The sequence below is a fragment of the Amblyomma mixtum genome, chromosome 3 (genome assembly GCF_055824585.1).
Source record: "Amblyomma mixtum isolate Tamu chromosome 3, ASM5582458v1, whole genome shotgun sequence".
Taxonomy (NCBI): Eukaryota; Metazoa; Arthropoda; class Arachnida; order Ixodida; family Ixodidae; genus Amblyomma; species Amblyomma mixtum.
The window spans coordinates 93,923,725-93,949,431 of record NC_143014.1 but is presented as its reverse complement, the minus strand read 5'-3'; the positions used below and the strand labels follow the sequence as shown (position 1 = coordinate 93,949,431).

The 25,707-nt window shown below is 42.8% G+C and overlaps 1 protein-coding gene across 3 annotated transcripts; it reads right to left on the bottom strand.

Moving 5' to 3' along the window:
- Positions 1-4,684: 4,684 nt before the first annotated feature.
- LOC149350985 (queuosine 5'-phosphate N-glycosylase/hydrolase) lies at positions 4,685-25,699 on the bottom strand. 3 transcript variants are annotated; one of them, XM_089580169.1, is made up of 8 exons: positions 25,402-25,698; positions 25,225-25,325; positions 21,347-21,574; positions 20,621-20,770; positions 19,187-19,310; positions 12,631-12,816; positions 10,037-10,104; positions 4,685-5,484 (listed from the first exon to the last, which is right to left on the bottom strand). In XM_089580169.1, the coding sequence occupies exons 2-8, from the start codon at positions 25,321-25,323 to the stop codon at positions 5,335-5,337; spliced, it is 1,005 nt and encodes a 334-aa protein (XP_089436295.1). In that variant the 5' UTR covers positions 25,324-25,325; positions 25,402-25,698; the 3' UTR covers positions 4,685-5,334. The 3 variants fall into 3 exon arrangements, with proteins under 3 accessions (XP_089436295.1, XP_089436293.1, XP_089436294.1); XM_089580167.1 differs by having other exon boundaries at positions 25,410-25,697; XM_089580168.1 differs by lacking the exon at positions 4,685-5,484 and adding an exon at positions 7,383-8,644 and having other exon boundaries at positions 25,410-25,699.
- Between the last annotated feature and the right edge of the window lie 8 nt (positions 25,700-25,707).

The window sequence follows — 25,707 nt, the reverse complement described above, 5'->3', positions numbered from 1 at the left end:
GCTGTCGCCTTAGAGTTAAACTGCTCATCAGAAGCAGTAGAGCAAGTAGATTCAGATATAGACTCTTCGACGGTGACTTCCATGGCGAGACTCCTCGAGCACAGCACTAGCGGCACGACCGGCTCCTCCTGGCTGCGGCGGAGAGAGCAAGTGACGTCACGCGTCGCCAGAGCAACGGAGAGGCTGACGTCACTCCATCAGTTAGGCACGGCGGCGGCTCCTCGAGGAGCAGGGGGATCCACGGACCACGCGACGAGCGGTTAGACCTAAAGTCCCTAGATCAGCTTTGCTAAGTAGCGACAAGTCCCTCCTCTCCTACCGCCCTTTCCCCTGCGGCTCGCGTCGTCCGCCATGTTCTTCCTGACGCGCTCCGATGGCGCGGTTGTATGCACTGGAACGGCGGACCTTGCCGAGTCGCTGCTTTGCTGTAAGGGGCAGTGAAAAATGTAGTAAATGAGCTTGGTATGAGAAGAAGGGAAACGTGCCAGTAATGCGCTCCGAATGTGATTTGCGTTCAGTTTTGTCGGAGACAGCGAGTGCGGCAAAACTGCAGTTGTGGTGCGGCGGCCTAGTTTGCGGGAGAACACGGACACGCGTGCAACTTTATATATAGCATATTATTGCAGATACTACCAACGGCGGTTTGTGGCGGTTTGCGGGGCAGCTTTGCTGGCCGGTGAGAGAATATGGACGGGACAGCGGTGCATTTCAGTTTCTTTATGCCAAGCGTCCTCAGAATTATGGGCTGTGCAGATGAACACGCTAAAGTCCCTTCATGAATTTCTAGGACAGACAGGGAAGCCGATGTCTGCGGGGGGCCGGTATGCAGGAAATAATTACGGTGCTGCCTCGCGGATTACTTGTATGGCGGGAATAGAATGAAAGGAATATTATGGGCACTGGATGCTGAGACTGACCGTTGGTTTCGCACAGCAATAAAATTCCTTTGCGCCCGCGTCACAAACTTTTGGCACGTAGAGCACTTGTGCAGCAGACACTCCAATAAATCAGACATGCTATGCGCGAGTGTGAACACATGTAAATTCATCTAATTGGAGCGCGAGTTATGTACACACCGCCAATTTTAATAGTACCGCGCGAGCGTCGACTGGACAACGCCTTATCATGGCGCGGAGCGCGAATCAAGCGAGAATAAGCTCATTTGTTTCAGATGCACTGGTTCTCGCTCGTTTTGCCGCTCAGCGCTGTCATCAGGCGCTGACAAGCCGGCTGGTCGACGGTCGCGCGGTACTATTAAAGAATTGGCAGGGCGTACCGCAGAACACTTCGCAAGAGGTTACGGTTTCAGGGCGCATTACTGAGCGAAAAGGTTTTGGCTACTTGATCTCAATGGACCAGCTGCAGTAGGTGCCGGAGTGGGGCCGTAGGCTGAAATACGCGCGCATACTTGCACTGACATGCATGTTTACGAAATGACAAAGGCGGACAGCAGCGCGTAATCAAACAATCGTCAAGCATAGTGCGAGCTGGGAGCTTTAGCAATTCTGACTCGCCAGCCAAAGTTTGCTACTAGAGCATCGAATCTCAACGATGGAAAACAGGAATTGAGCTTACATCGTATAACTTGCTAGAATTCGTCAGCTTGAAATTTTTTCTCCCAATCCTGTGGAGCCACGCTTTCTGTCGCACAATATCGTTCTTCGCCAGCGGCACTGAAAACAACGCCAGACCTTTTCCTGACTGGGTTGAGTACCCGAAGGTGCAACAGCCCGGAATTTCGGCTGCTGCTGCGGACACAAAAAAAGAGCCCGATAAACTAAAGTGACTTCCAGCAAACAGCGACAAATATAAAGTCACCTCCACTGAATGTCCGTGGCCAGCACAACTATACTGTCACGTTGTAGTGACGGCAGTCCAGCGGTCAGGAAGACAGCAACAAAACTTGCAAACGAAGCTCTTTATTTGTGCTGACTTGCGCCCGCAAAACAACTGAATCACTCGGCGGCGCCGTAAGCAACAGACGTGCTCGTCAGTAGCCGAACTACGAAATGCCGGCCGCTCGCGGCATCGCTCAATTTAAAGCCGGCAAGGAAACTTCGAGACAACCAGGTCAGGATCATCTACAGTAATCTGGAAAAACGTAGATGCAGCTGTGCACGACTGCGATCAGTGGAGGTTAGTCCGGGCGCTTCTCGCGTCACGAAGAAACGTAGCGTGCAAGCGCCGTCAAACTATGCAGCCAGACGACTTAGGAAGAACATGGCGGAACGGAACTAGTTCCCAACCGGAAGTGGGCGCTGTCCAATAGTGTGCGTCGGCGGCGCCGCAAACGTTTTCGGTACTTAGCTTTTTTTAGAAAAGCTCATAAAGGGACTTTAGTTAGACCTGGCGTAGTATTGCTTTCGCAATAAAGAAAAATGGTGGGGTTCAGTTTTTCTTAGCGTAAGGTCTGCGTTCTGTGTGGCTAGCGAGACTGGCTTACTGACGAGCTGCATCCGCCGGATGATCGCATTCGGTCTGACGCATACGTCGAAGCGAGCGCGCAGACGGCCCAGCCACTGGCGACTTACTGTACAGGGCATTCTGCATTGATCTGTCTGGGTTATAAAATCTTCTCCTGCGCAAACTACTTGCCAGTTTAGGATCAAGCACAGACCATAGGGTAGCTCATGATAGTCTGCGTTTTTCAACAACTAATTTAAACATCAGAACTTCCCTGATTTATCTGGAATTGGCAAAAAACTGCAGTCGTCTGCGCGGAGAATTTTCGTCTAGGCGAGCGGAGCAGCAGATTTGACAGGCTGCGCCATCTGGGGTACTACGAGACCTACCTCAGCTCCGAGCTGGGATATTGGTTGCCTCGCAGTTCGCCTGATGGCGCAGCCTCTCAAATCAGCTATCTCGCTCGCCTTGAAAATTTTGTGCGCAGACGACACCAGTTTTTCATCGATTCTGGGCAGTCCAGGCAAGTTTCGATATTAAATTATTCACCAAAAAAAGCAGACTATCATATAGCCCTGTGGTCAGTGCTTGAGCCAAAATAGACCAGTGGCATAGTAGAGCTTAGGCTCTAAAAAAAAAAAAAATAAAGGCAAGCCCAGGCTTATCCAACCTAGTGAAAATAAATATACAGGTGGTATCCTATGCCATACCAGAGAGCTCTCTCAGAAAAACATGTAGCGAAGCTTCATTTAGTCTTTGCAGATGATGTCGACACTAGCTTGCCAAGCTGCCCAAACTTGCTTTGTTGAACCTCTGGCTCACAGATGATAGCGGGTTTCCGTTGTTCAAATAAATAAAAACAATACTATTTTGCGCAACATTCAAGAGTAGGGTTTTAAAGGAGTTAAACTGAACAGGACGTGTGAAAGTACTTGAGGCAGCACCGCCTCAATGGCAACCGCATGCAAGATCTTATCGTCAGCTGCTATCGGCAGCCCCATGTGTGGAGTGGGGAAGGGTACCGGTTCCGCGCGTTGACGAAGCAGCAGCGCAAGGACTTTGCCGCTGGTGATCCGTCAAAGGTTGAGGCTTCACACATACCGTGGGTCTTTCAGCTTTGCAAGTGAAGTAGTGCTTTCACACTAAAATGTGGCATACGTGCACCATATTCATATCACCTGCACATCAGTACTAGTGCTGCAAATATGTAACAAAAACATCTTTGTAGCTAAGAAAAATAGCAGCGCTGAAGCTTGCAACCACAGAGGAGGAAAGAACATGACACAGCGCTTGAGTCTTTTTCTTCTTCTGTGGCTGCATGTTTTAGCGCTGCTATTTTTCTTAGATTCAAAATGCACCAACTAGCCCAAAAAGTTTTGATAAGACATCTTTGCTCCTGCAAACACGGAACTCTCGAAAGTGATGCTCATATTCACGTTTCACACTTTAGCTGCAAATTTAAAGAGAGGGAGTTCGACAAGCACTGTCCATTGCAAAAAGGCAAGAGTCACGGGCCTGCTTTGGCTCATGGTGCTTATTTTCTTGCAATAGATAGCACATGCAAAACCATGCAGCTATATCAAATCAATCTGCATCTTTTACATCAACAACTTGGGCTTCATCCTGTTTGTGTTTTATGTAGAAATAAGAATGTACCACCTTTTGCAAAAGTTCCCAGGCCAATATGCCTGTAGTCAAGAAGTCTCAAGCATATTTTGGTGAAACTTAGGTTGATTTTTAAACGCAAGTTTGCGAGCTACATCAAAATTCAACATCTTTGATGCAAACAGTGAGTGGCAGCAACCACTGCACTGTCATACAGCCAGCCTTGCCAAGGAACTTCTGCAACAAATGGTACACATGAAGCTCTGCAAAAAAAAAAAAAAAAAAGGCATGTAGCCCTCAGTTGAATGTGCCATCTGGTCAAGCTCTAACACCCAATCAGGCCCAGCATATTCAATTTTTATAACATGACCTCTTGTGAAACATGCAGCTAATATCTGTGCATGCATTATGCAGTGTGTGTCTAATATCTGGCATGTGAATAAAATACAATAAGATACCAAATCAGGAACTTTTGCTCAATTTTGGTACAAAGAAAAGTGTTCTGAAAGACTGCAAAACGCCAGATGTTACCTGTAATAGTAAGCAAATCTTTTCAGTCAAAAATAAGTAAAAATGTTCAATACCCATGAAACATGAAATTAGCTATGCCCATTGAAGGTCGCAAATCAATGACAATGAAAAGGTTTACCTAAAGCTATGCAAAAGGTCTGTCATATAGAACGGCATAAAAATGTCTTTTTATTAGTGGAACAAGAGACAGATACAGGCGTTCTCAACAATAACGTTCAGCAGAACTGCATTTAAGTACTGTTTAGAAACGATCAACAATTTTCATAGAAAGCATGCTTCTACACTTTGCACAGTTATGTTCAGGATTCAGCACACTTGAACCATTTAAAAGTTCCAAGACACTTCTAAGCAATTCAGTTTCCTTGGAATGATAAACTTACATATGCACAAGAGAAAGAATATTTGCAAAGACAAAATTCTCTCAAGGCTGGAATAATATTTGTTATACTGCTGTCAGATGGGCAGCTTTGGTGGCAATTGAGATGATCGGGATCAAACTTGATGGAGATCCGGCATTGCTACAAGGCCGATTTGATCATGATTAAGCCTGATTCCGCTAAATTCCAAGCCGGTTCCTGAAGCACAATTGAAGGCACAATTGAGCACATAACGACAAGAAATAATTTGAATATCTCAGCATGCCTCCAGGACAAGACACAAGGAACTCACCACTACCACAGCACCAGAACAGATAAGAGACTAAATTAACCTAAATGCCATATGGTACCAAAGGACACACTACAGGCACTATGGGTTGGCACATCAATGTCGCATGTAATCAATATCCAGCAACATTCAGTAGTAAATGCAGCGAACCCGGTGAAAAGGCACATGCTCAACTTCATCTGCATGTCGCCTGCGGTAGTCCCAAAGGCAGTAGTCAACTAGCACGGAGTTAATTTCCCCAGAAGGTAGCATTCTTTTCTTCAGCTCTTCTCGGACCAGCTGTAAAAGACAATGATCATACTCTGCAGAAGTCATCTCCAAGGTTATGAGAAGTTATGTTAGCAGTACAAGCTACCAAAAACATACGAAAAATTCTACACCTCTACACTGACAATAAACGTCCATCTAGTGAGATCGAAGGAAGTTATTACAGAGAAAACATTATCAGGGAGGCCTTTTCAAAGCTAAGGCACAGCTGTCATTGCCTGTTGTTGCAGCTGTGGTATGTCCATCATAACTGAAAACCCCATGACATCATCTCTGAGCATTAATGCGACCCAGGTCTGCAACCTGTCTGATAAGCATGCTGGCCAATGGGAAGTGAGCCCTCCATGCAAGGGCACAGTTATCTCATTCACCTCTTTTCACTAGGAGAGGGCAAAAAGCCAAGGAGTTTTTCTGTGGAAGGGACACAGTTCTAATGCACACATAATTTGGAAAGTACGTGCTTGGTGAAATTCGGCACATAAGAACACATGAACAGCAATACACCTTTGCATCAGTCAGATAATTTTTTGGTAGAACAGACAAGCTGAAACACACCACAACATAACAAAGCCCAAAAAAACATAGCAACAAAAAACAGTTTCAATACTTTGCAACATGATTCGGGCACAAAGAAACCCATACTGTTAAACGGCAACATCTGACAAGCTACTCATATGTAAAGTGACTAACGCATTCATTTTAGTACATGTGACAGCAATTTGCCAAAGCATTTTACCTGAGAATTGCTAGAATCTTCTGTTTGCTCAGCGAGTGTTTCTAGCAGTTACATAGACTGGCCGGCAAGAGAAGAAAAGTAGTAAAGCAACACTGATTGAGAAGTGGCAGTAATAGAATCAACGAGGACACAAGAATAAAACAGAACAGTACAGTGATGTTTCCATGAGCAAGCAGGGTTTGTCTTGCTAAAATGTCATGACTAAAATAGAACACTGCCAAATAACATTGCTGTAAAGTGCTGCTCATTTTCGTCTTCATACTTTGCTTAGTTCTTTGTTTATTCCTGGTGGCATGCAGCCTTAACTTTCTGTTAGCTCTACGAAAAATGACCAGGTTGCACGGGAAAAATCATCATGTTTCCAAAATGTTTGAGACAATTGTCAGCCTTATCTTGAAAAGTTGCTGATGCCTTTAAAGTGAGCAGAGACAGTAGCAAATGGCATTCTAATCTTACGGCGATCACCAAGTGCACTTTTTTTTTTTTGATACCTCAAAGGCCCCTGGTATGGGGCATTACATGAGGGAGGCATTACATTACACTTGCTGTTATTGCCACCACCGAGCTGCTTTGTTCTTTGCGAGCACAAGACTGCACTAATAAACAGTTTTTGTGTTTGACATAAGTCTGCCTGTCTCCCTCCTGGACTGCCTGCCATCACCGATATGAGACAATAAAGCATAACATCAAAATGTTCACTAGAGTTCTCTCAATGCCCCTTTTAGCAGGCATTAAAGTAACACTAGGTGCAGCTGACAGTGCTTAGCAAAACAGCATGGCATATGAGGAGTGCTCACCAAGATTTGCCTCCTGGGTTATAAAGAAAAACAGGAAAGAACGATTAATTCAGCACCAGCAGTAATTAGAATTAGAGAAAAAACAGCGCAAACCATGCACACCACGAGAAGCAACGACGACGAGACACAAGCGCTAACTCACAACTGAAATTTTATTGAAGCCAGGAAGCACCTTATATAAGGTGAAGTTTCAAGGGGAAAGAAGGGTGACAAGGATGAGAAGGTGAACAAACGCAACCATCTCGGAACGCTTGTTTGTTCACCTTCTGATCCTTGTCACCCTTCTTTCCCCTTTAAACTTCACCTTATATAAGGCGCTTCCTGGCTTCAATAAAATTTCAGTTGCGAGTTAGCGCTTGTGTCTCGTCATCGTTCCTTTCTCGTGGTGTGCATGGTTTGCGCTATTTTTTCTCTAATTCAAGTATGCACAAACTAGCCCAAAAAGAAGTGTTAATACAGTAATTAGAATCAAGGGGAGCACAGGAATGCACCTTTTCAACAGTGCAGCGAAGTGACGGAAATGAAAGCTGTTGCATTCAAATGAAAGTTTGCAGTGCCTTTCCCAGATGCACATCATTTATCAACATAGCCACCACCAGCAGCAATGCATTTCTGCCATCAGCACACTAGTCTCTGCATATCATCAAAGAAGAATGAGGGCACCTTTTGGAAGACACCACAGGTAACACCTCAAGTTAATAATCTTGGCTGTAAGGTGGGTGAGCCAAACAGAAAACCTAATTCTTTTATGATGGGACACAGAAACTAGGACACCAGTGATGAAACTATATTGTTGGTGGAGGGGCTTTATTGGAAAGTGGCGCACTGCTAGAAAAGAAAAGATTCAAAAAAGTTATTTTGAATTTAACACCTTTCAATTCCACCATTTATCAAAAATGTTACACACCAGGAAGAAAAACTTACTCAACACCCCTTGTACAAGTAAGAAATGGTCTACTAAATCTAGGGTATTCTAAATTAGAGTGCCTCTAAGGCATCTTGTGGACATAGAATTTTTTATTCAATATAAAACAAGGTTTTTTGTTTCTCCAGACATCACCTTTCATGGTTCCTTCCTCTAATAATGCCATAGTGATGGCACTTTAAGGGGGACCGCGGCACTGAAATCCCCAAGAAATGGTCCAAAATTCCAAAAATTGATTTTTTGACAGCTACTGTATCCGCTAGTATGCCTCAATTTTTTATGCTTTCCCGAAGTTTCATTGCTGAAATCAACCGAAAAGTACTCTAAAAAACTGTTTCGTGACCATGGCGGCTGTGCATTGTGGGGAAATGCTCAAACAGTGGGTGTTTTCCGCTATTACAGTTTTCTTCCTGATACTGACTCATCTTGCATACTAGCAGATTTCTTCATGGCTGTGTTATCTATTTTGACACTGTTTGTTTTGTTGTGCTCCTAGGACATAGTACAGGCCAAGACATTTTGTTTTTCAAATGTATGAATTTTAAATTTCTTGTATGAAATTATCTTCCCACTTTAGATTTGTCAATAGACATTGCACTGCAAAAGCTCAAAACCACAATTTATGCTTTGCAAAAAAAAAGAAAATGTCTTGACCTGTAGCATGCCAGTAGGAATGCAATGAATGTTGAACCAGCCTTCTGTCACATTTTCTTACTGCAGATTAAGAGGAAAAATACACATTATAAAATAATTTTTTGTAGATATAATGTGAAATCTTGTGTGAGAGGTCATAAAATTATTTGTAATATGCTCAAAAAATTCAATGTAAATACATCAAAAAATAAATTTTTGCTGAAAGCTGCATACCCCCTTAAACGCATCAATTTACCTGAAAGAATCTGCAAGTGGAACCCTTGTAAAACTTCAACACAAGCTTCACTTACACACAGATCATTCAATTATACAAGATGATTTTCTTTAACCTTTACAGATTTTTATTTAAAAAATTGTGTGAGGTACACCGGCCCAGTCTATTGAGCTGGATTGTACAGCAAGGCAGACATTATGTACCTCATATGGATCAATAATTAGACGATTAATTAACTAAACTAATCAACTTTTTTATTTCTGATCTTAGGGGGCAAGGTTATATTGCGAAATTGATAGTTGCCAACATAGAAGGTAAGCCGTTTTTAAAATTTTCTTAATCGGCAATGTGGTTCAAAATATTGAATGTCAAAAATACACATTTGAAAGCTTGTCGAGTTTACTTTCACACATTACATAATCATAAAACGGCTCTCTGCATGTGGCATTAGCACTAAAATCAAGTTAAACTGCTTTCTGATGCATGATGCAGACTGCTCGAGCGTTCTACACAAAAGTGACGCAGACCTTCTTCTACATCATCAAATAAATCAACTGCGCCTGTCTTTTATGCATAAGGCCAGACAGAGAGTGGTGACATCGCTGATTGTGGGCTCAAGTGTTAACACACTGAAACTATAAGACCTTTCAAACTCCCCCAGGATAAAGCTGCAACAATGACAGCTGAACCAAACATACCCACCCCCAACTCACCATGAGAGGGCCCAGTCTTCAGCCAACGCAGGCCACAGGGCCCAAGCCTATGTGAACCACATTACCACAGATAGCATTTCCTCATCGACCAGCACTCTCACTGGACAGACTGCAGACCTGAACCACATTTGTCCATGTGCTATGTTCATCTCACATCATAAACCCTACAAGCCGTCCATAACACAGCTGTTACTATAAACCAGTGCACTACATAGGGCCCCAGTTTCTGACAAAGCCATTAACTGCAGCATAACTCAAGCAAAGAGGTGACGAATCAGGCATGTCATACACGTCATAATAACAAGAACTCAACATGCATTAGCAATAATGCGCATATCAACAGTGCTTGCTCTGCATAAGAATACTGTGATAAAAGAATTGGAGTTTTTCCCTCTGGGAATCGCAACCTGTTCTATGATCAAAAACATGTAAGAGGGATACACATAACTTGACATCAGTGAACATAAGACCAAAACAGCAAGTTTGGTGCTCTGATGTACTTCACAGCATTTTAAAACTGCTTACCTCACATGCATGAATTGTTGCTCCACGGATCTCCATTTCCTCTTTACTTCCATTTTGGAAAAGATTTCCTGTTGGGAGTTACATTACACCTTATTATGCTTCACTGTCCAGCAATAGCTATATATATATAATCCATCAACTGAAGCTTTTGAAGGGACACTACAGGGAAATAGTAAGTCTGCTAAACTACAAGATTAGTGTCCCAAGATTGCAAATATGTCATTCTGATTCAGAACGAAGTTTAGATAAGCCAGAAAATTATACGAAAGCGGTAGATACGCAGCGATACCCGAAGAGAATTCTAATCAAGTGGCCTCATCACCAGCTGCAATCAGCTCCTCACTTTCCCATGCAACACTGTTTTGATAAGCAAGTAACGTTGAAACAGGAGTTAAACAGTGTGGTGAGTTCTGCCAATGCCAGTAACCAGGCAACAGGGTTTGCTTCTGAGCCATATGATGAAGCCCTTACGGCACCGATAACGACCAAAAGGTTTCTATAGGTGAGGGCAAGGGTTCTCCTTACCTTCCACAGATTTAAAGGTGCACTAAAGAGGATTCTGAGCTTGTTTTTTTACCGTGGGAACTTGATCTACACACTCCAAGCATTCTTATAAACTTCGAATTATTGTCCTGTATGGCCGATTTCCCAGTTGAATCGAATGAAATGTCCTGGCTCCTGCCTTTTCTTTTTTTTTTTAACTCACCTCCGAGAGTAGGAGGAGTTAACCAACGCGTTGAGTGCCTTTCAGCCAGTCGCGTGGTGGCTTCACTGTCACTTTTATTTTGTTTTTAGGTTTCCGTGAATAAAAAGTTTCAGTGGCAGACAACATAGCCACAAATTAAGCCAACGGAAATAAAAATACACGCGGACTCTTTGCTTTACGTATTACTCCGCCGATAGCAGAACGGCAAGCCACCACGCAACTGGCTGAAAGGCACTCCACACGTTGGTCGACTCCTGCTACTTTCAGAGGTGAGTTAAAAAAAAAAAGGCAGGAGCCGGTATGCTTAATTTGTTTCAACAGAGAAATCGGCTGCACAGGACAATAATTAGAAGTTTCTATGAATGCTTGGAGCATGCTTGGAGCTTGCACCTTTCAAGCTTAAGGGGTGCGACAAGTGCTCCACTACACGGCTAAGAAGCTTAGTCCATTGCCTGGTTACTTTTAGAAAAGACAGAACAAGAATGCGAAGCATTGCTTGCCCCACACACTGATCAGATGGCCTGTGTAAAGCAGTCATGCACAGAAATTTTGTAAGTGTAAACCAAGCACAAGCTCATGGGATCATTCGTGCTCTCTCAATGGCCTTGTGCTCTCGTCATGGTTTCTGAATGGTCATTTGTTGTTAAATATTGCAACAAATGGGCATCTAATTGGTAGGTAAAGCAGTTTCATTTTTCTTCATTTTTTTCTGATTTGCTGAGAGTTTGGAGGGTTCCACGCTATAAAAATGACTCACGTTGTCTGAGAGTGTTGATGAGGTACAAACACTGGCAATGTGCAATTTTCTCACCAACACAGTTACCTTTTCATGCAAAAATAAATGCTGATAATGTTCTGAAAGGGTAATCTGTCAGTCTGGCTTAGCTTCCTTTTTCCAATATTTCCCTCTGGTGTGCATTTATGATGTCATACAACAAACGTTTCCTTGCATCTTTTCCATTTTCACCAGAGGCTACGAAAAAATATTTAAAATTAACATTAAAGCTTAAAATGACTGGCCTCCATAGTACCATTCGATCAGAACCACCAATCTAATCAATATTTTGCGTTACAGCACAACGTGCCTTTACACAAGGTTCTGTACTATCACTGAGCTTTCGCATATATGTAGGCCCTGTACTTTATCCTTTGACCATTATACACAATACTGCCAATTACTGGACAGGAAATGAAAGCTGTTGTTCAACTAGACACATCTGAAACACTACAATCTAAGTGCAAAGGTAAAGTGAATATTTTTTTGGCCAAATCCACCTTTTCTCTTTCAATGTTTGTAAATTTTGCACTTAAACTTCCATACATTTTGTATACAAAAGTTGCAACTGTACTCCCAAGTTTTCCCCCATTTTCACTGCCATTAAGCAAGCAAACCATCCCTAACTGAGGCACTTCTGGCAGAAGAAGCCTTCATGTCTTTGTAAAGTCATGCTACGCATGTGGAGTAAAAGGGGAGCAGAGAGATATATGAGAAATCACTGCAGAGCCTTCAAATAGTGTGCTATAGTGAAGATAATGCAGAATAGCCCCAGTTCATGTTTTGATGATTTCAAGATTTTGCTCCATATTTTGGCTACTTAGCAAGGACTCAACTGTTGTAACTAGTGTCTAAATATCTCAAGATCAAATTTTATGGATGCATTTTAACATAGTGTTATCAAAACTTTGACCCTTCACTTTACGTTTGACCTTTCACTCACTATACAATATTCATGGGAGGGATATAAATTCATGTAACAATAATGCACTCTTGTAAAAAAAAATACTTTCAAGACTTCAGCAACATGGCAGAGTACAAAAAGTGCAATTTATGATTCAAGCACTTTTTCAATTCCACCTAGATGGGACCCTAAGAAAACATTAAATTCACCTTTAGCAAGCAAGGCAGTCAGGTGTGGAGAGTAACGTAAAGCTCCAAAGTAGGCAAGCACTTGAGGCACACGGTAGTCAGCAAATGCTGTTAGTGTGTCTATGTCCTTGAAGTCACCCAATCCTTGGCCATCAAAGCAGCTCCAGAGGTCAGACACAAGAATCTGAGCCCGTTTGTAGAATGACACTGTATAATTTGAAAAAGAATATATACATATATATGCTTCATTAGCAATTACATAAAGTTCCCAGGAGGCTACAAGAGAATCTGAAGAATACAGGTAAAATGATGAAATAAACAGCACCGCACTAAATGAAAGCAAAAAAAAAACTGGTCCAAATATACAAAATAGCCTCCACAAGAGCAGCAAATGCTCAACACAGCTACAAACTGAGTCCACTTCATGCACTCAGTAAAGTTCAAACAGTTTCACGGTATAAAATACAACAGTGAAAAAGCGCTTATATAGTCCCCTTTTCTTTTCTAGTCTTTAAAGCAGTTATCGTCAGCATGCAGACTTCAGACTTACCCAACTGACTAAAGTTCTACAATTTCATTATAGCAAACTAAAGAAAATAGACACAATATTCTCTGAATATGTCCTTTTACAAGAAAAAGTGTAATCATCACCTGGTTCCTTATATACAGCACCTCAGGGAAGTGGAAGCAAGTATACAACCATTAGTTACGGTGTGACTCGAAGCCTCTTTATAGAGAAAGCAAAGTCATGTATTCAGTCCACTGTGGTACAGTGTGTCGGGTTTAATGTCCCCTTAAAGCTCCTTTGGCTGAAACCGTAAGTGAGCCTCTATGAAGACAGCACATACCACAGACAGAGCAAACCAACTGTTCTTGTGAAAGCAAAAAAAATCCTCCTTGTGGTGACTATAGGCCTATAGGCAAATATTCCATGATGAGAGCAGCACAGGGAAAGAATGAGTCACTAAGTCATGCAGCATATCACGCACCATAAAAACTCATTTCTCTTAGGAACAGCAACTGTGTTTCAGTTGGGAGTAGCGTAGCAAGTTATATCTTAAATGAAATATTAACCACATGAGTAGGACAAAAAAAAACTGCCCTTTTACTAGCATTTATGTTCTTTGTTGCCCTGACCACAACAAACCTTCAACACATAGTATTCCAGTGCAATTGTATCATCAGAGCTGCCATTTCCTTCAGGCCCTCACTTTGAACAGAGAGCTAGCTGCATTCAGCTGCCTTGACACTACAAGTGGCCAAAACTTGCTATTCTGTAGCTCTTAAGTTTCATTTATGCTGAGCAAACGCACATGAAACTTCCAACAATGCTGACATTCCATACAGTTTGATCTGGCTGCACTACAGTTATGAGAAGCATCAGATAGATCCCCATGTGTGATACTGAAATTAGTGCACACACAACAGACTGCTTTGATCTGTAGTGCTGTCCTAGTGACAATGAAAAGTTGCAGAAGAAAAACTATCTCCACAAATAGCGCATTCAAGTGCATTACTAACAAGTGTTGCCTAGGAATTCAACTGTCCAAAAATTCCTAAATAATAAGGAGCTCAAAATAGAAATAAAATCTTTGCAGGAACAAATTCTCAGCTGTGGCAGACGTCAGTTACTATAAAAATAATTCTGATCAGGTACACAATTAACTAAAATATAATAATTATGTTCTAAATTAACACAGCCTGACGGTTAGCACCAACAGGGAGTTCAAAGCCATAGATAAAACGATGCAATATCAGGTTTTGGCACAAAAAAAAAACGCCATCATTCTCCAAAGATCTGCAGCGCAAGGAAATCTGGTGCTTATTTCTGCACAAAATCGAAATTGGGCGCATAAAGCGCACAGGAAACTCAAACACAGGAACTTGGAAGGAGCACAGGAATAGCAAGCTCGAAGCACACAGGAACACATTGTCTGCTGATGACATCTTGCAGTAACTGTGATGACTAATTTGAACTGTCTGAGCTATTCTACCAAGTCCTGCACTTTCTTTTGTTTAGTCACTGCCAACTTCATGGTCGTTGTTTTTGAGAGCAATAAAAAAAAATTACAGGCTATTTAGCAGGGTTAGGCCAAATGCGAATTAGGTGCATTCATACTTCAGTACTTGCTTCGGTTTCAGTTTGAGGCTCGGTTTAAGAGGGGAATGCGATAATGGCGTGGTCTGGATCCGCTGCACATGGATGGAAGTTGTAGAAGACGACGATGTTCAAAGCACAGTGCGAGAGACTGCCAGTTAAACACATAGGATGTTTGGCTGCGGCGATGACATAGTGGTCTAATGCAGCGGCCAGCGAAGCTGATCTGTTCGTGTGTTCATGCCACCGCTGGTTCAAAACCCATTAGTGGCCATACAGTGTTTTGCCTAGTTGGCCATAAAGCCTGCTGGCAGGTTGTTCACAACCTGGTGGGCAGGTGGGCCACCTGCTAGAGGCTTCAGACAGACAAACATCGGCAAAACCTGAGATTGAGAATTTAGCACCAGAGCACTAAAAGACAGTGCATGCTATGCTACAATTGAGAAGGCAGTTCGAATTTGGTGTTGTAGTCACTGCAAGATGTCATCAGTGGACGCTGCATAAGCATCGAGCTTCCTGCGCAACTGATGCACTCAATGCCAGTTTTGTGTGGAAAAAAGCACCAGCGTTACATGTGCTGCAGAGCTTTAAAGAACAACCTTTTTCTTTGTTTCAAAAACTAACATGGCATCACCCTGTCCACAACTCTGAACTCCACACTGGCACTAACTCCGAGATAATGTTAATTAAAAAGTTAACTAGTTAATTAACTTAGTACTTAACTTAGTTTTATAGTAACCGACATCCGTCATGGCTGAAAATTTGTTGCTGAAAAAAAAAAAAAAACATGGGCTGTTTAGCTTGGGGCTAATCATGAATTATTGTGCACCAGCACGGTTAGCCCCGAGGTCTCCTCGATTTGGCCGCACTTTCTGCACTAGTTCACAAAACTGCCGTGCCAGTGCAGTGCCAGTTCTTGCAGCGCGAGTGTAGCCTGGCACTAATGCTGTCGGTGCAGCGGCCAAATCGAGTGCAAAAGTGCAGAAACGTTCGTCTGCTGCGGCCGTGTGTTGGTGTTAGTTGCGTAGTTTGACATATGCGCGGGATTGTGCTAGCTCTATTGAACAGTGCGCATTTCTTCGAAGTGGCGCATCTCGTGGAGTGGCTCAAAAATTTGTTAATTCCAAAAGTGGTGAAGAATTTGACACCGTCCTTTCCGTTGCATTGTGCAAAGTGGCCGGTCGATCGTCACCGATTCAATGGGTACTTTGGAGAGGCAACAAACTTTGAATTCGAGAGGTTACTCAGACTTGCGCTCGAGACGACCTTTGACAGTTCATACACGTGATCTGGGATGTTGTCGTTCTATCGGAAAGTGACTGCCCCAATTACAGAAAAGGAAAGAGTTGCCTGATAACTCGGATTATATCTGAACTCAACAACTCGTGTTCACTGTCGGCGGTCGGTGACGGCGGAGCGACTATCGGAGACTAACTGGCAGGCGAAGGTGTGCGCTGACGTCGACCTCAATGCCAGTCGGCCAGTGGATCACTGCTGCAAGCGGAGGAGTCAGTACAAACGTTGCGATCATCCACATATTAAAAAACATCTCACCATCTGCCACTTATGCAAATGCTCCATCATGTTGCCAGTAATAATATTTACACACAAAATAGAGATGGTGTAAAGCAACATGCGAGGCTGGGCAGGAAGATCAGAACCCATACGCACTGCGCCATGCCAGCCAGTCGCTTATGCACGTACACAGACACGCACGCACACGCATGCATACACACACGCACGTGCGCGCACTATCATTTCAGCTGTTCAGTGAGGGCACGGTGCAGATGCTGAGTCTAGCACGGGTATGCAGCCGTCTCAACCATGGTCTCAACGTCGGCATGGCCATGGAGCCGTCTGCTACGGAGCGCGCCAAGCACCTTGCACTACTTGCATGAGAAGAGAACTCGCCGGAAGGCTACAATTTACTCCACCTCGGGGATTCCCCTAAACATTTGACCAGAACATCACTGTTTTTCATAATGCTTGTGCACAGTTTCACATGAGTGCCCTTACATGCAGTGCAGAAACTTAGTCAGCCAAGTAACTGCCCCAAGTCGGTGAGGACAATGAATAAACAGTGCTTTGCTAACAGACGCAGTGGTATGCGCCAAAGTGCACAACTGCATTAATCCAACAGTACCTATGTCTTTCCACGTGCCTGGTTTCAATACTTTAATTTTTTCCTTAGAGTAACTCTTACTCAGTAGTCAACTAGCTGCCACGTGCATGTCAAGGATACTGACCTTCACTGGTTAAAATCGAATTTTGAAATTTTAATTCAGCACACTTTTTAGGCCTGTGTGAATATTTTATAATTTCTAATATCACCCACCCACAATCCGCTCCAGTCTCCTTTTTACAAATAAATGTTTATTCTCTCCCTCTCTAATATTTGGTTCAATAGTAAAGTATTTGATATTAAATCTGATCCGACTGTTTGATATTCGAACTCTCCAAGTATTCTGGAACTCTTGCTTCATGTGGTTTCGCTTCAGCGTACCTCCTCTGGAATGTCACTGCGACCGCGCAATTACAGCCATGACTCCGCGCCATGTGTCTGCGCTCCCATGCATATGTCGGAGCCAGTCTGCGCATGTTCTCGGCAACAGACGCGAGCAGGCAGAAGTGCGGCGCCCAGATTTGTACCTGCCAGGTGTCTGTGGCCGTGCTACCTGCAATGCGCACACGCCGGAACTGGCACGGCAGCATTCATCAACAGACCTTTCCAATAGGGCTTGTTGGGCATCACTACATTGCTCGCTGGGCACCCTACCCTACCGCGGTGGAAGCAGCAGTGGAACCACTTTGCAAAAGCCCAGAGAGGGGGCGTCCCAACGACCTCTTCGCCCAATCGAAAGATCTATATAGAGTTTTAACATAGCAGGATCTGCTTTCGTGCGCTTGCACTGATTTGTCCTGACGGGGCAGGCGTGCAAACATCTGGCCGGCGCCTCCTCAGGGCGATCTGTGCATGCGCAGTGGCTCCCTGCAGAAGCGGATCGCGCCATGCAAAATCTCCCTAATTGGAGGACGCGCGGCTCCCTTGACTTCTGCAGGACGAGTCGGAGCTGACTGCAGGTGCCACAGTCGCTCTTCTCCGCGTGAAATTCACTTATCAATCATGGTGGCGTGAGCACGAGGGAGCTAGCATAAGGCACAAGAGATGGGCGCCCCTTCCCAACGCCTGACGCAGTGTGGTGCTGGGCGTGCAGGTACGTGGTGCATACACCCAGCATCCATGGCATCAGAACTTAAAGGCACAGCTGCACAATGACGCAATTGCAATTAAACCCAGCAGTCGGAGGTCCCACAAATAAGTCCCACACCCACAAATACATCTGTTTTGAATGTAGGTCAACTCCCCCAATTTTCATTTTGGCTATTTTTGCAGAAAGTCGGCACAGTCTGACAAAGCTTCAATGCACTTTTTAATTTTTTCATGTAATAGTCTTGTGTGTTAGAAAAATACGATTTGGAAAATGCCTATTGTACCACTCAAAATTTTTCATCTGCCAGAAATATTCAAAATATTTGCTTCGAAATGATTTTTAAAAAAATTACTATTAGGTTCAAGTTCGCTTCTAACCAAAAAAGTCTAACCGCTACTTATATATTAATCTGCACATATTAGCAAGCACAAGAATGTGCTATTTTACTTGATGAATTAAGGAAAGTGCGAGACATTTAAATGTGAATACTTAAGAATATGGCATGCTGCTCCAATTGTGTAACTGTCATCCCTCCCCAACGGCGCGGTACAGGTGTCCACCGAGATATGAGACAATTACTGTGCCATTTCCTTTCCTCAATAGTAACCAACCATCCTTCAGATACTCGGAATAACTAGTGTTCCCAGCATGAAATGCCGCTTCGTACTTTTGCCTCGTACTAAAGCTTCGCACCTTTCATGTAACTTATATCCTACAGTACTCAAACGAACACTTCAGGAGCTTGACAATGATTCTGCTGTATTATTACACATTTTAGTCCAGCTCATTCTTTTGCGAATGTGCTCAAACGTTAGAAAAAAATTATTCTTTATTTCACAGAAATTGATACAGAGGTGCATTAAGTTTACCTCTATATGTCGTCATATTTTGTGGTTCAATTCTTATTAAGGAGAGGGGCAATGCAGTCAGCTCCTGTATTTGGTCATTCATATCTTTCTAACACCAAGGGAAAAAAAAATATGAAATACTAGGGCAAGAATTAATTGGGATCATTTCCTAGATCTAATAAATTGGGAAGATTTATGCAAGCCAACACCAAGCTTCTATCTCAGAGCTATGCCCTTTAAATCTTCTGCTGCAGCTTGCCAACCTTTCCCTGTATGTATTCACTGTTCTCCTTGGTATTAACAGTGATCGACAGCAAGCTAAGTGAATTGATAAGATGAACAGAGTGCAAATTAGAGGGCTCAAAGCTAAACTACTCAGCAAGGCACCTAGAGCAGAGCTTTCGAATAAAAAGACAAACCTTTCACGCCGTCAAATGTTCCTTCATCTTGAAAGGAGGTGAAGTTTTTCACAACCTTCTTCAGCAGCACTTGGCAGCATTTATTGCACTCCCGGATGCAGTTAGCAAACGATCCATCATACATCTGAGTTCAGGAGTTGGAGAAAAGAAGAACTTCAGACTCATCACAGGCCAAAAGTGAAGACAATTCTGCAAGATGTTAGAAATAAATCCAACCATCGTACCAACAGAAAAGTAGTTTGCTGCCTAACTGTACACAAGGTTACTCAGCTATTTGCTTTTTCAGATAGTTAAGAGATGTCAGATGGTGGAAGATGAAAGCTGGTAGAGTAGTCTTTTTATTAAATCAGGAGGTTCCTCCTTAAATAGGCATTCAGAAATTAAGCAGTTTAGATAAACCACCCATACATTGGTGCAATGCAGAGAGGAACAAAAATTTTAAGGATTTAGTGCTTGTAGCTTGTGCAATTATACAGGATACAAAATAAAATGCACTTCTTTCAATAATAACAATGGTCGTATTGAAAGAGCCTGTGGTCACGCAGAATAGAACTGGTTTAATGGAAAAATACAAAAGCAGGTTAGATACCAAGAACGCAAGGATCAGCAGCACACTGATGACACGATTGCTGCTCCAGGGAACTATCACCAATTGTTTGTTCTTCTCCTTTAGTGCAGCCTGCAGACACCTAGCCTGCCATAAGCTGCCAACTATCAATTACCACAGAACCCAAGCATGGCATTTTGAGCCCCTTTTGTTCCAAGCCAGTCTCACTCAGTGCATTTGTTCAGGTACAGTTTCATTCACCATGATTAGTGCAGAATAACCGGTGTGAGCATCTGCCTTATTCAGCAAACACCACACAACACAGATGTGGACTAAATACAAAAAAAATAAAACCAACGGAGCCAGCTCCATACCTTTACTACAAGATTAGTAAGGTGTGCATTAGGTCATCAAGCATAGATTAGAAATTAGGCACTTTGAATTGTTCCACAAAACCTTGCCACTCAGTCATGAGTGTCCTGCAGTTTACATTCAAGCTGCACAATTATGCAGTGGAGAACTATAAACTGTCGAAGCTATCTTTGTACATGACTGTCTTTTGCTTTTCTACCAGACTACAAGAAACTAATAGTTTTGAAAGTAGGCAACCTGTTTTTATTTCAAAGAACTATAAAATTGTTGGCTCAAAGACATCTTGTTGACCTTACTGACATTAAAATATAGTATATATTCAAAACAATGCAGTAAAAAAAAATTTGGTGCAACGCTCTAACATAATTATGATCTCAATAATTTACTCAGTAACAACAAATGACACATAAAAACCTTTAAATAGTAAGAAAGGAAATGTGCTCCAGCATAGTGCATTTAACATGTCTCATTATAAAATTGTACACATGAATAAGAGATGGCCTAAAGACACCCACACTAGACAATACATGGCCCCACTCTTGCAGAACTCTATGTCTTTCTTCAAGCAGGGGGATTTCTACGCTTGTGTCTGACCGGAATATATGCTTTACTTGTTCCAGGGAAATACTGCGGCAGAAGTCAGCACTGAGGATCGGCACACCTTCCTGAAACAGGCAAAGCAAATAAGAAAAGCAGAACTGAATACATACAGCAAGAAGTACACATTAAATAGGGTGCTTTAAAGGCTTACAGCCTTGAGTTCACAGCAATATCAGTTAAACCTGTTTTGATACATCAAATGTACATACTCAAGTACAGGTCCAATTTTTTCGTTATTTGCTACTTAGAATTGTGTTTCGTCAGGGAAGTCATTCAATAAATATGCACCAGCAGCAGCTACTAACATGTGCACAAAATAATGTGGCCCACATTGCCATTACGATATTTTTTCTCAAAGAATGTCATCGTTTGTGCTCAGATTCTGTACAGGATACTAGCAATGCTTCTATGCCAACAATCTTTGACAAAATATGATTGCCGAGTAGATACAACCAAAATCATGCATAATGTGATTGCTCCCTATGATGAAGCAACTCTTGGCCACACAGTGACTGCGACCACATTCACATTTTTCCAGTCCTATCTTGGCCAGCTTCAACTCAGTCCTGCCTTTAGTACTCCACAAGCCAATCTTTGGCAATAGCAATGAAAGTGAATGTTGCTTGAAACAATAAACTTACCTCCAAAGCACGAGCCACAACAGCACATAGCGAGTAGTAGCCAGAGTGCAAAGCACCGTTCCAGCGCACTGCAAAATACTCTGCGCTGTTGTCTGCCCAGAAGTTAAAGTTCAAAGCATCGATGAGAAAAACCCACTGAGCTGCAGAATCATCTGCAACCTTTGGATGCAAAGGGTGGTCCCGCCAAGCATGAGTCCCAACGAGTCCTCTGTTGTAGCAATCCAGTACCTGCAACGATCACACCCCAGAATTGTATACTAAATTTCGAGCCAGCCAATAAATCTACTTTTATAGAAGGAAACTTCAAAAAGTGACATCTGGAAGACAGGTAAATGAAAATGTAAATAAAACAGTTTGAGAGCTGACCACTTCCAAAATGCAACAGTTATTGGCTCAGGTTTGCCTCCTACACAACTAACAAGTCAAACTTATGGTGAAGAAACAAACAGGCAAAATGCATGCCAAAAGGGATGGCACAAACAGCTTCTTACATGCAGCTTTAGAGTAAATCATGTCAAAGTTCGAAAGCAGCAGTTTCTTCACTACAGTGATTCTGCTGTTTATGCCCTTTGCAAAAAGCTAGAATTTGAACATTTGTATATTATGAAAAGTGCCTGAATAGCAATTTCATTCTGCTACAGCTAGGATTTGTACTTGTGTACTTCAAGAGTGACTTTGCCATTCAAGGCTTTGCCATACAAGGCTTTTGCCCACTTGAAGAAATTTTCCTCAGTAGGTTTTCTGAAGGCATTCTTAAAAGTGGTGATGCTTCACTAATAGAAGTTCTGGAGTGGCAGGTTAATGTTAAGCCCCCAATACTCTCTGCTGCCCCCCGCAAGCATGGTGTTGTTAGGTGTACAACACTCAATACAGTGAAGCAATTAAGACATCCAGTCAGTATTTGCATTCTGACCTTTCACTTCAAAAGCATAGTTTTAGAACTTATCCTTAGATTAATACCCGTGCCACACGGGCAAGTTTAATGCCAGAGCTTACTGCCTTAAGGTTTAATGGCATTAGCCTTACTGCCATTCGCGACCAACTGAGTTTGCCACAACTCATTCGCTCGAGCAATGCGTACTCTCGTTTTCATTCCACATGCAGAAAAACATGCAACTTTGTTGGCAGCAATTTCCTAACCAATAGCAAATGGTTACTTCATAACTTTCATTCAGATGATGCATTTCTACTGCATGTTCAGTGCGAAGGGCGCCATTTTTACCAGCATTTCTGGCAGGTACTCTCGCCTTGTGTGCTAACACGCGAGATTATGACTACTTTCGCGACCTGTCAAGCAACAACAGCGGTGCTTTCTGCAAAATAATTTTTACATTACATTTCAACAACATTGTCGAGATACTGTGCTCCTATAGTCAGATACAACTGAAGTCTGCAGTGAAGCTCCGCCCACATTCCAGCCTCCGTGCACAGAATTCCTCCACGACGAAAAAGTAGTCCGCTGCTTAAACCTTTCTTGTTACCTAAACAAGAAGCTTATCACAAGAAAAAAATTGAGCTTTAGAATTTCGATATCTGGATTGTTTGATATAGTCAAACATTAAAAAGCTGACTTCGTTTACTGTTGCGATTGGCCAGCGGAGCAATAAAAGACGCCACGGACTGCGGCCCAGTGTTAGCAACTGCTGTTTCTTTAAAGTTGTATCCTACTACAGCACTGTTTATATACAGGTGAAATTTCGGCTTTAAGCATTTACTGCCATTTCTTATGCGTGTGTGGCATGGGTATTAGCCATGTTATGGACTTTAAATAATGACATTAAATGTGGACGTGCAGAATAATGGCATTAACAAACTTAAGGCTTTAAGCATTTACTGCCATTTCTTATGCGTGTGTGGCACGGGTATTAGCCATGTTATGGATAATAAGCATTAAGGAAAGCCCAAAACAGTTAACACTTACATGAAAACACTACTTAGAATTAGTACAAGTCATCTTCTAGTTTCCATGCGATGCCTTCAGCTTTGTGCATTGACAAACTACCTTTTCCTGAAGCTGCATTTTCTAGGTATATATAAAGTATAACCTTATTTTAGAAAAATAAGTTCACTGTGCAGAAGTCGAGTGACAGAGTTTACTTGCAAACGAAACACCCTATTCATAAATTAGGATGCCATTATTTTTAAAAACATCAGAGGTGGCTGCTATCTGCAACATTTTACAATGTGGAATCAGGCCATCATAGAATTCTTTACAGATTAAGCAAAAATAGTTAGTATGAGATCTGGACTGTAGTGTGGGTACAAAACTGTTTGCACTTGCAGATTCATTCCAACCAAAGATGGTTTTCCACTTCACAGTTCATTATGTGCATTGTTACAGTTTACCAGAGTTCCAGGACTGCCCTTCCACACACATAAAAAAGCTTACTTTTTTTGTGTTGGTCTCAAGCTTCTTCCATTGATACAACAAATATTACGGCACCTTTCGCAATGATATGGCAGACAGTGGAATTTTTTTTATTGTAGAAATGCATTCTAGGGATTGCACAAGAGATTTCCACCTATTTTTGCATCTGTACTGCAGAGCTCACCCATGTCTTCAAAAACATACACTAAATGCATGGCCACATTAGCATTCACTGCATACACTGTGCAGGTAAGAAGACGGGCTATCCATGTTAGCCAGGCTTCGAAGAGTATAAATATGATAAGGAATAAGTTGGCTGTAACATTTGATGTGAATGAGTTTCTGCGACAGTTGCAGTTTTGAACTTTAGTTGAAACAGGCATTAGAACTATCTTACTGTCTCAATACTGTGTCACTAGGTGTATGTGCGCATCCCCACCCCTGCCCATTTCTGACAGAGCTTAACAGGGCTGGAAAGCAGGGAAAGTATGCTGCTCTCCTCTGCCACCATATTTTAAAGTCCTCTATGCTCCCACATTTTAAGCTGTGGTTGGGTTGGGCTAGTTGACATAAATGGTGTGACACACCTGCCCATAATTGTGTTAATGGAACTTACTTTGTACATATGCTGTGAAAGGACAGCCATTAGAAATTCAATACGGCAATAATGCACAATACATTATTTGCAAATCCGCAATGCATAAATCTGTATGCATATCAGTGCTCACAAAGAAAGGCTCAAACAAGTAGGCAACTGCAACTACTCACTTGGGCCTTCCTGCTCATGAGTGGACACATTTGGGCACTACTGAAAGCATTAGACTTTAGCTTTTATGCATTGTCTACCAGTGCCACTCCGGCAGCTATGACATTTAGAAGAATACAAGCTTTTCTTCGATATGCTCAGGTCACACATGACCCGTATACAGACTATATAGGACGCGGGTTCGGATCCCACCGGCGGCATGTGGTTTTTTTCTTCTGCGATTATCACTGGGAGTTAAAATAAATAGACTATTAATCTCCCATCTAACCGCCCGCTTCTACGCGCTAAAATTTCGCACAGAGGTGACATTTAGCGGTCAGTTTTGTTTTATATTACGTCTGGGTGGAGTACGTCCCTCATCAGTATGCATGCGAGCCCCTGATTTCCCTTCTCTTGTCTGCTCAAACACGTGTATTAGGTGTTTTATATAATCGAGTTCTTCAGTTATTGCGCACATATTACACCTGATACCTGATAAGGTGCACTACTATTGGCCTCGCTTATGGCAAGTAGGAAAATGCACATTTCTGACAGCTGCACAAGCGCTGAAACACTTCGAAAGCGACAGCGTCAATGTCAGCCAGTCCGCGAGCTCGACCAGTCCGCGAGCTCGTGCTTGTTGGTTTTGCCCCAAGCGAACACATACGTCGAATCATGCATAACGTGTGCTGTAATTATTCAGTAGCACTACCTTACATTTTAATTTGAAATTAATCGCTAAATGACAATACAATCAACACTCACGACATTCGAAACCTTGCTGATGCCATTGAGATCAATGGTTACATCCCTAGCGTTCTTGACGATGAAGTCTGCCGAGTCCTTTGGACTTAGCACGCTCATTCCTAGAAAACAAAGCGATATTTAAATGAAATGTCTTGACAGCAACCAACGAAAATGAAAATGGCGGCGTATTATCACTTGCTTACTGTCAAAGCACGTGCAAGGCGTGTGAAGAATGCTGCCACCGCGGCGCACACTGCTGAGCCTTCGTCCTTCGTTTCGAGCTCTTCGGAGAGACAAGTGCCCTGGCTGGGTAGGGAGCTCCGACGTTTTACCAGTTTTAGTACGCTCAAACCGGCAACAATAATGCTTTCGTACGCATACCCGCGCCACTTCTAGCGCTACAGAACGAACTCCGACAAAGGACAAAGCCATCAGCTGACGACGGAGCCCCTGCATTGGCTGCACGCAACGCACGTGACGAGCGCTCCACGTGACTGAAGC

Excerpts from the sequence above, each read along its gene's own strand:
- LOC149350985 (XM_089580167.1), bottom strand. The coding sequence starts at position 25,662 with ATGCAGGGGCTCCGTCGTCAGCTGATGGCTTTGTCCTTTGTCGGAGTT. Across the intron at positions 19,311-20,620 it reads GGGGCCATGTATTGTCTAGT|ATGTATGATGGATCGTTTGC; the intron begins GTGGGTGTCTTT and ends TCCTGAACTCAG. Across the intron at positions 12,817-19,186 it reads AACATTTGACGGCGTGAAAG|TGTCATTCTACAAACGGGCT; the intron begins GTTTGTCTTTTT and ends CAAATTATACAG.